General features: G+C 37.2%; 1 protein-coding gene across 4 annotated transcripts in view; it reads left to right on the top strand.

The window, feature by feature from the left end:
• The window catches only part of PTPRZ1 (protein tyrosine phosphatase receptor type Z1), a 184461-nt gene that overhangs the window by 146263 nt on the left and 23215 nt on the right, over positions 1–14983 (top strand). For 2 of the 4 annotated variants that reach the window (XM_078440090.2, XM_078440094.2), the window contains exons 14-17: positions 4919–5010; positions 7719–7804; positions 10741–10761; positions 10930–11026. In XM_078440090.2, coding sequence (XP_078296216.2) covers positions 4919–5010; positions 7719–7804; positions 10741–10761; positions 10930–11026 — 296 coding nt within the window. The remainder of the gene's footprint in view (positions 1–4918; positions 5011–7718; positions 7805–10740; positions 10762–10929; positions 11027–14983) is intronic. The other 2 variants (XM_078440091.2, XM_078440097.2) reach the window with 1 other exon arrangement.

The raw sequence follows: 14983 nt of genomic DNA on the forward strand, positions 1-14983 counted from the left end.
AAACATTTTAGACCTTTGTGGAAAGCACAGCCTGTGTGGAAAGGTTCAAAATAGAATGGCATACCAACAAAAGTCCTCATAGTAACATGGTCCTTACGAGTTTTTCCAAGCTGATATATTTAAATGTTTTTCTAATCTAATTTCTTAGGATAAAAAATTACTGTAAAGTGGTATAATAAGTCTTTTTTTTTTTTTTTTGTCTCTTTACCCAATTCAAAGCGGTCCCTGAGGTTTTGTGTAAGCCTTGAGAGAAAGCATGTTGTAGTAGGAAGACAGAACAAATCTGGATCCCTTCCCCATTTCTGCCCGGCATTTGTTACGTGGTCTTGGGCATGTCACTTATCCACCTGGGAACTGGTTTTCCTCTCTGTGCCATTTCGGGGGAAGGTTCACTAGATCATCTTTAAGATTGCAGTCCGAGCTTCTTTAGGGTTTCTGTGATGAATGCAGCATAATGAATAAATATGGTTTTATATTTGTATAAGGATCCAAAAAATGGAAATACATTTCTAGCTTTTAATTCCAAATACTTACTGTGATGAAAAGGTGTAAATCAAATAATCAGATTAACATTGATTGATAGGACCTATGTCTACAAGTTTAAAACAGTCATCACTTTTTTCATTATGGCTGAGTGATAATTAGCAAGAGACATAGTTATCAACACTTAGCACATAGACGTGAAGACATTCACTGCTTATACAGAACAGATGGACTATAGATATTGAATCTTGTCATACATTAAATAATGTGCCCTGAAATTATTTTCCAGATGTTTTAAGGTAGAATTTACATGAGCCAAGTCGTAAGTTTCTAAGATACAAAATGACTTCAGTAAGGAAGATTTTCAAAAAGTTCTTTTTAAAGAAGACAAAGGGCAAATTTTGGAGAGCTTTTTTAAGAGTTAAAATCTAAAAACTATCAAAGGCATAATCAACAAAACGGCACTCCATCAAAAACAGTATAAAAAAGAACTTCCCATAGACAGTTGTTTTGGCTTTGGGGAGAGGGAGGAAGAGCAATATGAATTCTCTCACGGTCTGAAATTCAAATTTGTGAGTCACACAGGGTAGCTACCAACCCAAAATGGAGGCCTCCCATGACCATGCTGCCCCTTAAGTCGAATGTCACTTCCTAGGTAAAACTGCACTATAAAGTGGACTGAATATAATACGTGTGACTTTCCTCAAAGCTTTATCCTACACTATTTTAATTTTGATTTTTCCCACTTACAAGTTTTTTGGTATGATTTTATAACGTTCCTTTGTTATGCAAATAACACTAACGGACCACTTATTTGCTTAAACAACAAATATTTGTTTACATAGCTAAAAAGAGTAGAGTTGGTATTTACCCAGATCCTACAATGAATATTTAACATGTTAAACCCTAATACCAATAAGTTTCAACTTACCTTTTTCTATTCCATGAGGGCTGCCTTCTTCCCATTTTCTCAGAGCCATCCTCTATCTACTTATCCAGCCAGCCAGCCAGCCACCCACCCATCCATCCATCCATCCATCTTCCTCTAGCTATATATATTTCACTTCTCCTTCCCAAATATCTTGAGATTTTAAGTTATCCCATTTGAAGCACAGGTAGGCAAGAAGTCTAGGATGCAGCTGAGTAACTTATGGTTGGTGGGATTTACTTGCTACTGGAAATCCATCTAATCATTAACACCTTGGCACTGTTTTCAGAGTTGGGCTTACATAAATCAGAAGACATGGCCCCATCTTTTAAAAAATATGATGAGGATATAGGCACAAAACAAATATATTGCAAGATAATTACCCTAACTAACAATCAGTAAAAAAAAAAAAAAATATTTAAAATCGTCTAGCAGAGAGTTCAGGAAGTGAAGGCCATCCTTGGATTAATTAAACAGATTTTTCAAAATAGTCTTTGTAAAGGTGATGGTGAATCAAAGTTTGTGTTGGGTGCAGTGAAAACAGAGAAACTGGAATGCTAGAGGCAGCTTAGGAATGAGAGGCTTTTTTTGCTTTAAGTTGATTCATTTATTTTGAGAGAGAGAAAGAGAGAGCAGGGGAGGGGCAGAGAGAGAGGAAGAGAGAGAGACTTCCAAGCAGGCTCCGCTCTGTCAGTGTAGAACGCAACACAGGACTCAGTCTCACAAACTGTGAGATCATGACCTGAGCTGAAATTAAGAGTTGGATGCTTAACCAACTGAGCCACCCAGGTGCCCCAGAAATGAAAGGCTTTTTCACAGAGAAGATACCATTGAGCTGCCTTTATGGAAGATAGTACTCGTGAGTAAGGCATTTTGGTCAGGAAAACCATATTTGAAGCAGGGAGGAGAAAGTGAGGACAGGACAAGGCATATTTAGAGATCTACAACTTGTTTGTATTTGTGGAGTATAAACTTCAAGAAGAAAGTCAAAAGGGGTGAGGGCCATAGATAGATAGCATTTAAGTACTGAAAGATCTTGGGCACCATTAGCTAAATAAAACCTGTCAGGTACAGAAATAGAGCCAAGATGTCAAAGTAACAGGGAGATAGATTTTTGGCTTGATACCAAAAAAAAAAATAACAGCAGGAGGCCTAACAGTGGAATGGGATGGCCTCCTCTTGCAGTACCATTTAGAAGTACTTAGAATGAGTTTTCAGTTAGGACGAGAAAGCAATATGTGGCAACTAAAGATGTCCTCATAAAGGACTCCTTGTCACCAGAGATGATCTTTCTATGTCAGAGATGCTGTCCAACAAATTCTTCTGTCTGTGGTGATGTTGCACCAGGTTCCTTAAGACATTTTACAACTTTAAGATGCACTGAAAAATAAATAGAAACCCCTTTACCAGCTTGTGTAACCCCATTTTAGAGGAATCAAAGAGATTTAACTCTGTGATCTTAAAAGAGGTATCAAACCCAGTGTTTTCCTATTGTGTCAGAACATGCTACCAAACTTGCCCACTAGTTTCTGCTCCAGTCTGGCTTCAGGTGGGCTCCAGTGGAGACTTTCAGTGGGACAGTTGATCACGAGACCTGTGGCCCTCATCCCTCCCATTGTTCCTAGTCGGTTGTACTCTTTCCGCTTTCCAGGAGGTGAACCTGGCTCAGGCCCCCTGGACATTTGATTCGACACGCACTCATCTTCCTCCTGTACCACCTGTTCTCACTAGAAGACATTCTTGTGTTGTCTTGATCGTGTCCTCTTGTCAAAGGCTTATACGATCCCAGCAGGGGGCTAGTCCTTACTATGCAGGTTGTTGCTTTTGGGTGGTTCTGTTGGTTTTTGTTTGTTTTTTTGGGTTTGTTTTTTGGTTTTTTGAGTTTTTTGCTTGTGACATTAAGATTATAAATAAACTACGTGATTTTATACTAGTCATAGCAGTGAATTCATTGAACAAATATTTTGGGGCACAGGCAACTTTAAGTTTTGGGGGGACTTACTGCTGTTCTTTGCACTGAGGCATAACACTGCATTAAGTCAGACCACCTTGCCTTTGCAGGGCTCACATTCTGATGAGGGACGACCAACTAAAAACATGTAAGACAAATACATAAGTAAAGAATTTCAGAAAGTGCTAAGTGCCATAAAGCTGACAAAAGGCCAAAGAATAGTGATGTGGTGGGATGAGCTGGTACTTTTAGTTACCATGGTCAGGGAAGGATTGTCACAGGAAGTACAAAAACAATGGGAAGGAGGCAGGTGGCCAGAAGAAACGTCAAGAGCCAAGGCCCCAAGGTGACACTGATGGAGCCTCTTGGAAGGAGGAGCAGAAGACCAGTATGGGCCTGAGCCTAGTAGTAGGGGATGTTGGAGAGGACCCCAGAGGCAGGTGGGGGACCAGGTCATAGAGGGTCTTATAGCCCTTGATGAAATAACTGAATATCATTCTGATTCCACTGGGGAAGCCACTGAAGAATTTTACACAGGGAACTGATTACTGAAAGAATGTTACAGTTGAGGTGTGTCCTCATAAGAACAAATGTTACGTTAAAGCTCATTAGAATAAATATCTTGTAGCTTGAATCTTAAATGGAAAGTGAGATTGGCATCTTTACTCACACAGATATTTCTAGTTAAACTTAAATACTCATGAATAACATTTCATATAAATTAAATGACCCACATCAAAGAGTGTCATTAGCAGTTTTAATTATCTAAATTTTTTTAATTAAGTGTGGTTTGCATTAGTTTAAAGCAGCAGTTGGTTCTTTGCTCTTCTCAATAGTTTGTGGTCTGCTCTTACCAGATGTTACTCTTATTATCTGAATGAAAATAGATTCAGGTGACATTGTAGGTCATAGTTGTCGTTGATTCCAAATATATTCATTCTCAAAACGCTCATCAACAAGGCTAGCATCTGTTGGAAAGAAAATCACGCCTGTTTTTGGTTACATGCTCATTATTTCCTCACTTCGTTCTGTCATTACTGCATTCTCATGCTCTCAGTATAAAGCTGCCTTCCTTGTCCATCAAAATATCACCGCTGTCAAATCTCACTTCCACAGTCATAGCTACCTTTTCCTAGCAGCTGAATTGCTCAGAAAGGTGTGGTCACTTAATTATGGAGTGAAAAGAGCTCTGGACCTGGTTTCTCTTCCACTCTGGTCCAGTCCCCTGTTGCTGGTATATAGCAACAGTGGGAGAGTAACCAGGGTGATGAGGTGTCCTTATCCTAGCAAAATACTGTTTGGTACCAGCTACGACTGCAAATGCCACCTCTGCTTTCAGCGTGTGTCTGGTATCTACTCACTCATATGCATCTGGCACATGTAAAACTGAGATAAACTTGGAGGCCATACAATTCTTTAATGCTTTGTGTTTTGTAAAATACAGATTCCCATTTATGTTTTAATTCTGGAGATATCTGTCGTAATTTTCAAGCAGTTTTCAGCTCAGAAGTTGTCTTATGACAGCTAGTACATAAATTGCTTTCTTTTCTTTCCAGGAAATGCTTTCAGACCGCACACTTTTATTTAGAGGACAGTACCTCCCCTCGAGTAATATCCACACCTCCAACACCTATCTTTCCAACTTCAGGTAATAGCTTAAGGTGTGACCATAAGTAGCTGGTAGATGTTGAATGGAAAGCATATGCTGGAAGGTTTGTCCCTATTGCAGTGCTTTGTAAATGGCTCTAATGTAGATGAGTAATACTTCTGAGTTGCCCAAAGTATTTATTACAGCGGAGTGTCAGGCACCCAGGTTTCTGCCTTGTTCTCATTAATTTTGGACATTCTTAGCCAGGTAGACAATATGGCAAAATAACTCAAGACTGTTCAGATATAATGTTAACATGAACATAGCAATACAAGATTATTTAAGAATAAGGCTGACCTTCGTCATTTCCATTACTTAAATGGAAACCTGAACAACAAAAGTCAGGATAAAGCAATGCAATAAGGGTGAATAGGACAAAATAACAAAAGTAAGGATAAAGTTTCGTTTCCTTCTGATCATCTGAAATTATGTGAGAAAATCTCCCTTAATTATGTTAGGAAAAAAAAAACTGTAAAATGGTGGGCTAGAAGGAAAACATGAGCGCAAAAAGAAATGTGTAATTGCCTGAAATACTTAAAGCCACAATGTCAAACAGTTTGAGTACCTGGAGAAATATCGACTATTTTTAGCAGAACTTACCTGGTTAACAATACTCAAGAATTAGCCAGGGTCATTTTGACTGAGACGTCCATTGACCCTGGAGTTCACACTGTAAGATCACAGACACTTATTTAATTAACATTTCATAACATTTCAGAATGAAAAGCAGTAACAATAAAGGAATTGCCTAGAAAAATGTGAACTTTGGAAGAAGCCCCTGAAGGATAGAGGAAGAAATAAAGACACAGAAAACCACCAAACCAAAATAGAAGGGAAAAAATTGACAACGTGGCTATTTTACAGAGACCTCTTTTTAAATTGATATTCTTTAGGTTATTGTTAGAGGCCCAAGTTCCACAAGATGTCATTTTCTGAAATCTCATGATTTGAAAAACATAAAAAACAAAACAAAGAGAAGCAATTTCTGTGTAATTCTCAGCAAGCATAGGAATTAGAAGTGTTTGGCTCTTTTCCGTCTTTTGTCCACTCTGAGTCTTTAGCCGTCACTGTCTTATTTCTGGGTTTTTTTATGTTAAAATTCTGTACAGTTATTTGAGTACAGCACAGTTTCTCATCAGCATATTAAGAGTTGTGAGATTGACAGCTGTTATCTGTTGCATTTTGATTCACTTCACTTTCAAACATACCTCTTCTACAGACTCCCCCAGCATGTGGGAGCACATTAACATGATATTATTCGAAATATCCAAAGTCCAGTGTAATTTATTATTAGCAGTAAATAATCCCAAATCAGGACCTTGTCCAGGAAACCCAGAATCTCCTGTTCTACTTCTCAGAAGAGTTGTGATCAAGGGCATTTCCTCATTTCACCTGTGCTCCAGATCACCCAAATAAGCACCTTTTCATGTACGATCAGAAATTAGATATGTTGGTCTCACTCACTTGCAGACCAGTCTGTGAAAGAACTAACCAAAATACACAACTGTAAATAAAAAGTAGTCAGTTTGTGAAAAGAGGTTAGGTGTGCAGGATAATATCTATGGGTTTGAAGGACCTTTACCAGAAGAAATGATGATTTAGATGTGACAAGCTATTTCTGTTTTCTTGTCTAATTATAAAAGCTACTTCCAGGCAAGATCCTTCCGTAGATGTGAAGGCAGATTTGCACCTTTGTCTAGTGTTTCTTAAGCTTAACTGGCTAATTCAGTTTTAGTATTCAGGTACACTCACGGAAGGGAGAGAACAGATGGATTCTACTTTTTTAAAAAATCAACAAATTCTTGGTAACTGAAGCTTAAAAATATTAAGGGGCCTAGATGCTGAACATCTGTTGATGTAAATAAGTGTTTCTAGAGAAATGTGTTTGATGTTTCCTTGTCAGAGAAATCACTTGTGAAATCGCATACTGTGAACTAGTGATACGTTTAATCTAAGAAAGTCTTTCCAGAGGAGGGAAAGAGAAAAAACAGAGCCAGTTAAAATAATTTGGCCCCTTCACAATTAATTAACAGATCCAATGACATTGTTTACATAGCATATTTTTAAGTAAGAGTTCCTGAAATTTTACATATTAAAAGTCCCAAAGGTTTTTGACGTTATCCTTAATGAATAGTCTGCATGTCAATGTTTTCTATTATTTGTAGAGAAAAATAAAAAATGTTTTTGAATGTAAACATCTGACTATATAACTGTAAAACATTAAACTATGTTAAATTGAAATTACACCACATATTATGTTTAGTTCTTGGTAAAATTGAAAATATATTATTTCTGCATTTTTTTTACCCAGAACTCACATTCGTGTTAATGTATTAAATGTAAATGCAACTTCTACTCACGTTAAAGAATGTTATCCATAAAAAGATGCAGTCCATTGATAAGATGTGAGGCTTTGGTGGAATTTATCATTTAACACTAAAAATTCTTGTTTCTTTAGAGTATGAAAGGAAAAGAGATTCATGATCAAATCAGAATTATATAATGCAAGTTATTGATAGTAAATACAGAGAAACTTGGTAACCATTGCTTAATGTTTCATTGGATGCTGAGATTCACTCGGGATTGTAGGAATGCTTGAACTTTGAAGTTGCTTTAGAAGAAGGCATTTTATAAATCTTTGTAAGTGAGAGGCATATTCCTTTCTGTTGAATTATCTTTTCCAAACAAATTATTTTTTATTTACTTAGATGATGTTGGAGCGATTCCAATAAAGCACTTTCCAAAGCATGTTGCAGACTTACATGCAAGTAGTGGGTTTACTGAAGAATTTGAGGTATGATTTTAATAAACTTATTTGAAATAATACAAAAATAGTAAATTTAATAGCAGCAGGCTATTTCTTGACCTAAGAACATTGAAACTATTTTCACTTCTAGAAAGAATACTAGTTCCATAATCACTTATGTGTTTAAGAGATGTGTTATGATTACCATATAATTTAGAAAATTGGTTTTCCATTTTAAAAACCAAGCCATACTAGTAGAAAAAAAACATTTTTAATTTTCCCCCATAAAGTACAGAATTCCAGTATCCTTCTTTTAATCTGAATTAGTAACACTGATTCTTTTTAATTTCCTAAATTATATAAATTATACTAAACTACTAAATTTCACGATTTTCAAGCAAAGTACTTGTAAACTCTTAGTTTTCCACCATTGTTAAGTACAGAAGCATTTCATTTACAAGGTATAATACAAGTAATAAATATTATACAAGGTAAGGTCCCATCTTCTTAAGAAAATATGCATTTCTAAAAAACATTTGAACTGCATAATCAGTAAAAATTTTTCTAGCAATGTTCCATAAAATACTCATATTTAGAAGTGGCAGAGAAATTTGCTGCAAATTTACCATGGCGCACTGAACCATCAGTTAAGCAGATTTTTCAAAACAGGGTACTGTAAGCCCAGAGTTAACAATGACAACCACAAAAAAATAAAAGTTACCATTATGCAGCACTCCTTAATAATGCCAGTCCTTGTACTAAATGCTTTTATATTTAGTCTTCACCCAGCTCTAGAAGTTATTTGTTTTTATTTCTATTCATACTACTGATGAAATCAACTTCCACAGAAGTTAATTAACAAGTCATAAGTAGCAGGGCTAGACCACTCACCGTGATGAGCACCAAGTAATGTGTAGAATTGTCAAATCGTTGTACTGTACGCCTGAAAATAATATAGCATTACATGTTAATTATGCTTCAGTTTAAGTAATTAATTTCTGAAAATAGCAGTGCTGGGTTTCAAATGTAGGTCCGTGATTTTAAAACATATATACATACTTTAAAAAAATTTTTTTAAGTTTATTTATTTATTTATTTTGAGAGAAAGAGAGAGAGGAAAGGGCAGGGAGAGTATCCCAAACAGGCTCTGCACTATCTGCACAGAGCTTGACTTGGGGCTTGAACCCACAAACTGTAAGATCATGACCTGGGCCGAAAACAAGAGTCAGATGCTTAACAGATGGAACCACGTAGGCGCCTCCGTGGCCTACCTATATTTTCCATTCCAGAAAGCAAGGGATCTTCAGCCTTCCCTCTGGCCCCTCCCTTCTAAGAAGTGTCACATTGCTTTTCTGTCTCCCCCTCAACCCGGAAGTGCTCTATGGACCTCCCCCTCTGAAGCACTTTGAGCTCTGATCCTGATGAGAGAGTGTCCCACTCTCCCCTTGCACCCCACAACTGCTTCCCAGGAGTCACATCAACCAAGATATATTTAGGGAAGGAAAATGCCGTAGGTTAGAAAGCTTTAAGAAATCAAAGGAAATAGAAGTGAAATGTGATATATTTTCACTAAATTAAAGATAATAGAAGCCAATTCATTTAATTTTAAAAGAAATCTAAGTCATAGCTACACTGAAATAGCAGTGTGAGGTAATGACCAAGTAAAGTGGAATAATATAAAGAATTATGTATTTAAAACATCAAATTATTTTTTCTTACTGTAATAGAGGTTAGAGGGTGGGTGGTGCCTTGTTAACTCACAGAAACTATCAGGCTCACAAACAAAATCGCAATTGAAAGAGGGAGACTGGGTCAAGGATCTAATTTTCAAAATTTTAAAAATCACGAGGAAAAGTAGATAATTTATAATAAAACTTGCTGCTAACATATGCACAAAGGCAGATTCATAGTTTTTACAACCATAAAATAATTTTCAATATTATGAAGCAGCTCATAATTAAATTAATAAAATAGCCTCACATTTTTACTCAAACGTGTGTTCTTAATTCCATTGCTCTTATCTCACAGTCTGATTCAAGAAAACGTTTCATTAGCTTAATAATTAGTTTAACAACTGGTAATACTATGCCTTTTAAGTGTTTATAACATGAAATTGTTTGTAAATCTAGAGTGAGAAGGGCTTGCTGTACTTGCTGTAGAAGAGGCCTTAAAGGGTTATGTAGACAGAGGCTGGGCCATTTGCTGAGGAGTCAGATTCACATTTGGGCTATATACTTTCTCAAAAATTATAAAGGTTTTATCTTATTATCTTAATGCTAAATAATTATAAATTCCTACCTAATGTATTTAGATAGAAAACATCTCTGAAAAGGATTTTAATTCATTTTAAAAGATAATTGGCAGAAATAATTTTTCTGTACCCATGGAAGTTTAAATTAAAAAGAAGTCTACTCATTAAATATGTAGAAAGTAATGCTATCAAAATCAAAATGATATAATATGTGTGATAAAAAAAATTTAGAAGAATTTGTAATGTTCTGACAACCCTAAATCTGTTACAAACCACCTAATAGGAAGATATTTACTCTTTAAAATTACCCTAAATAAATAAAATATATATATATATAATATGTGTCACTAATTCAGAGTTTCAAATAGTGCTCTCGTGGTCAAATAAAATGTTATTTGGATATTAGCAAATCTGACTAATCCAACAAAATGTGCCATCAAATATATGGTTTTTCTCATCTGCATTTTTTATATTCATCATATTATTATACCACCGTACCCTTTTAAAAGCGTTATTTTTTTCCTTTTACATAATTTTAAGGTTCCAAACTGTTAGAAGTTTCTATTTGCATGCAACTGTTTGAAACATTCTGTTTTGTTGCTATTTGACAAATGTATTTATTGCATGATCATAGTTTTCCATTGTAAACCTAATATGAACGCTTTTTTTTCTCATTTGTCGTGTGCTGTGGAATTTGATTTCTTTACTTTTTTGGCATTCATTCCCTCATTAGACACTGAAAGAGTTTTACCAGGTAAGGCATTATTTCACTGCATTTTCTTTTAGCCAAGAAATAGTTATAACATGTAAAAAAAAAATTGGGGGGGGATAGACTAATTTGTTTTGTCCTCTACATTATATTTTGAAGGCACTTTGTTTGAAAGGATATGTGTTAAAATGTTATACATAAATTTCTTTACAGGAGGTGCAGGGCTGTACTGCGGACTTAGGTATCACAGCAGACAGCTCCAATCACCCAGACAACAAGCACAAGAACCGCTACATAAATATCGTTGCCTGTAAGTATCTCCTTAATGCAGCCCTGACATTATCATGGTCACTCTCGTGCTACTCAGCGCTGTCCGGCAGTCTGACGGCAGACCTCAGTAGAGCTGTGTCAGGGGCTTTGGCATCAGGCAGTAAGACTTCTGTTAGACAGTACATAGCATTCTACTGCTCTGACTAAAATACATTCTGCAATTAGTGATAGGTTTCTTTAAGTTTATTTTTATTTATTTCGAGAGAGAGAGAGAGAGAGAGCACAAGCAGGGGAAGGGCAGAGAGAGGGAGACAGAATCCCAAGCAGGCTGCGCACGGGCAGCACAGAGCCCGATGTGGGGCTCAGACTCAAGAACCGTGAGATCATGACCTGAGTTGAAGTCAAGAGTCAGACGCTTAACCGACTAAGCCACCCAAGCACCCCAATGATATGTTTCTTTTAAACAAAACAAACTGAAATTTTAATCCAGGCCTTTCTTCAGACATGATGGGCTATAAATCTGTTCTTACAGTGTCTGTCATTTATATTCCCTGTTCCTATTTTCACTTCAGATCTGTTTACTTCTATGTGAGTTTACTAATCAAATGAGATTTTCTTTAGATTTTATTTTTCCTTCTACCCTTTTCCTCCCTTTCTTGCCATTCGTCCCAGGGTCCTACAAAGGACTAGTTGGTTTCTTTTTTTTTTTTTTTTTAATGTTTTACTTATTTTTGAGAGAGACAGAGAGCGCACACGCTAGTAGGGGAGGGGCAGAGAGAGAGAGGGAGACACAGAATCCAAAGCAGACCTCAAGCTCTGAGCTGTCAGCACAGAGCCCGACGCAGGGCTTGAACTCACGAACTGCGAACTGCGAGATCATGACCTGAGCCGAATTTGGACGTTTTAACCAACTGAACTACCAGGGGCCCCTAGTTGGATTGTTTTTATTCCTTCTTTCCCTTTATTTCCTTCTCTGTTCTTTTTTTCCTCAATGACCAGCTGTCTCTTTTGTTTAATGCAAATTTACCTATTTTTTCTATGAAATTACAGTCTTCTTCTATCGTCTTACAGCACCTCATGTTTACATATGTTCCCTTTTATTTTCTTTATATTCCCCCTCCATCTCTTGAAATCCAACCACATCCCATCCCCTGAAAATTATACCTTTTCTCCTTCCTTTTATATTCAGTGGGTCTCCCTGAATCCTATGAACACCAGCTTGGTTATTTAAATTCCAGTTCTTTTCTAGTTTCTGGAAGCCAATGAAACTGTACTCCCCTTTTAAAGAAGTTTTTATATACATCCCAGTTAGTTAACATACAGCATATTAGTTTCAGGTGTACAATATAGTGATTCAACCCTTGAACACAACACCTGGTGCTCATCACAAGTGCTCTCCTTAATCCCCATCACCTATTTCACCCATCCCCCCCCTCACCCGCTCACCTCCCCTCTGGTAACCATCAGTTTGTTCTCTGTAGTTAAGAATCTGTTTCTTGGTTTGTCTCTCTCACTCTCTTTCTCTCCCTTTGCTCCTTTGTTGTGTTTCTTACATTCACATATGAGTGAAATCATATGGTATTTGCCTTTCTCTGACTGACTTATTTCATTCAGCATAATACTTTACGTCTGTCCATGTCATTGCAAATGGCAAGATTTCATTCTTTTCTTATGGCTGAGTAATATTCCTGTGTGTGTGTGTGTGTGTGTGTGTGTGTGTATGTATGTGTAATATATATATATCTGTGTGTGTGTGTGTGTGTGTATACACACACACACACACACACACAAAAACACTAATTCAAAGGGATACATGCACCCTGATGTTCAAGGCAGCATATATATATGGTATATATATCATACCTTCTTTATCCATTCATCAGTCAGTGGACACTTAGGTTGTTTCCATAATTTGACTATAGTAGATAATGCTGCCTTGAACATCAGGGTGCATGTATCCCTTTGAATTAGTGTTTTTGTATCCTTTGGGTAAATACCTAATAGTGCTCTTGCTGGATCATAGGGTACTTCTATTTTTAACTTGTTTTTATGCTTTTTTTTAACTTGTTTTATTTTTTTTTTTTTAAATTTACATCTAAATTAGTTAACATATAGTGCAACAATGATTTCAGGAGTAGATTCCTTAATGCCCCTTACCCATTTATTTTTTTTTTAAGTTTTTTTTAACGTTTATTTATTTTTTTGAGACAGAGAGAGACAGAGCATGAATGGGGGAGGGTCAGAGAGAGGGAGACACAGAATCTGAAACAGGCTCCAGGCTCTGAGCTGTCAGCACAGAGCCCAACGCGGGGCTCGAACTCACGGACCTCGAGATCGTGACCTGAGCCGAAGTCGGCAGCTTAACCGACTGAGCCACCCAGGCGCCCCGCCCCTTACCCATTTAGCCCATCCCCCCTCCCACAACCCCTCCAGTAACCCTCAGTTTGTTCTCCATATTTATAAGTCTCTTCTGTTTTGTCCCCCTCCCTATTTTTATATTATTTTTGTTTCCCTTCCCTTATGTTCATCTGTTGTCTCTTAAAATTCTCATATTAGTGAAGTCATATGATTTTTGTCTTTCTCTGACTAATTCCATGTAGTTGCAAATGGCAAGATTTCATTCTTTTTGATTGCTGAGTAATACTCCATTGTATATATATACCACACCTCCTTTTCCATTCATCCATTGATGGACATTTGGGCTCTTTCCATACTTTGGCTATTATTGATAGTGCTGCTATAAACATGGGGGTGCATGTGTCCCTTTGAAACAGCACACCTGTATCCCGTGGATAAATGCCTAGTAGTGCAATTGCTGCGTCGTAGAGTAGTTCTATTTTTAGTTTTTTGAGGAACCTCCATACTGTTTTCCAGAGTGGCTGCACCAGCTTGCATTCCCATCTATTTTTAACTTTTTGAGGAACCTCCATACTCTTTTCCATAGTGGCCACACCAGTTTGCATTCCCATCAACAGTACAGAAGGGTTCCCATCTCTCCACATTTTGCCAACACCTGTTGTTTCTTGTGTTGTTGATTTTAGCCATTCTGACAGGTGTGAGGTGATATCTCATGGTAGTTTTGATTTGCATTTCCCTGGTGATGAGTGATGTTGAACATCTTTTCATGGGTCTCTGTGTCTTTGGAAAAATGTCTATTCATGTCTTCTGCCCATTTTTAATTGGATTATTCATTTTGGGGGGAGGGGGATTGAATTGTGTCAGCTCTTTATATATTTTAGATACTAACATTTAATTATCACAGTTTCTTAAAATTTTTTTTTACATTTTTTTAATTTTTGAGTGACAGAGGGAGAGCACAAGTGTGGGACGGGCAGAGAGAGGGAGACACAGAATCCGAAGCAGGCTCCAGGCTCCGAGCTATCAGCACAGAGCCGGATGCGGGGCCCAAACCCACAAACTGTAAGATCATGACCTGAGCTGAAGTCGGACGCTTAACCGACTGAACCACCCAGGCACCCCTAATTATCACATTTTCTTAAATAGTTTGGACAGATGCTGCTTCCTTCCTACAGGGCTCACACAGATTTTTATTAGAAGGTTTCAGTAGCACCTTCTGCTTCATGTTTGTCCCCCTCAACCAAAGCAACCCTCCTGGCTGCACATAAAAACTCAGTTGCTTCTTGGAGAGGGTGAAGTTATCAAATGATTCCCTCTACAAGCTAAATAGAAAGCACCTACCAGGTAATTAAGAAGGGGATGGAGACTAACATTTGTTGTATACCTTCCTCATGCCTAGCCCTGTAAATGTATTAGTTCATTTAATCCCTAAGATAATCCTGCACAATAATACTATTGTAGATACTATTGTAGACTTGAAGAAAAACAACCCAGAAAATTTGCCCAGTAATACCCCTCTGAAAGTATTAGAACCAAAATACAAAAATCAAAAACACCAGGTCAGCCTGGCACCAAGCCCATCTCTCCATTGCCACATATATCTATTTCTGTAATACATTCCCTGCACTTGGTAAGCTGC

This window comes from Panthera onca, chromosome A2 (assembly GCF_046562875.1).
Source record: "Panthera onca isolate mPanOnc1 chromosome A2, mPanOnc1 haplotype 2, whole genome shotgun sequence".
Taxonomy (NCBI): domain Eukaryota; kingdom Metazoa; phylum Chordata; class Mammalia; order Carnivora; family Felidae; genus Panthera; species Panthera onca.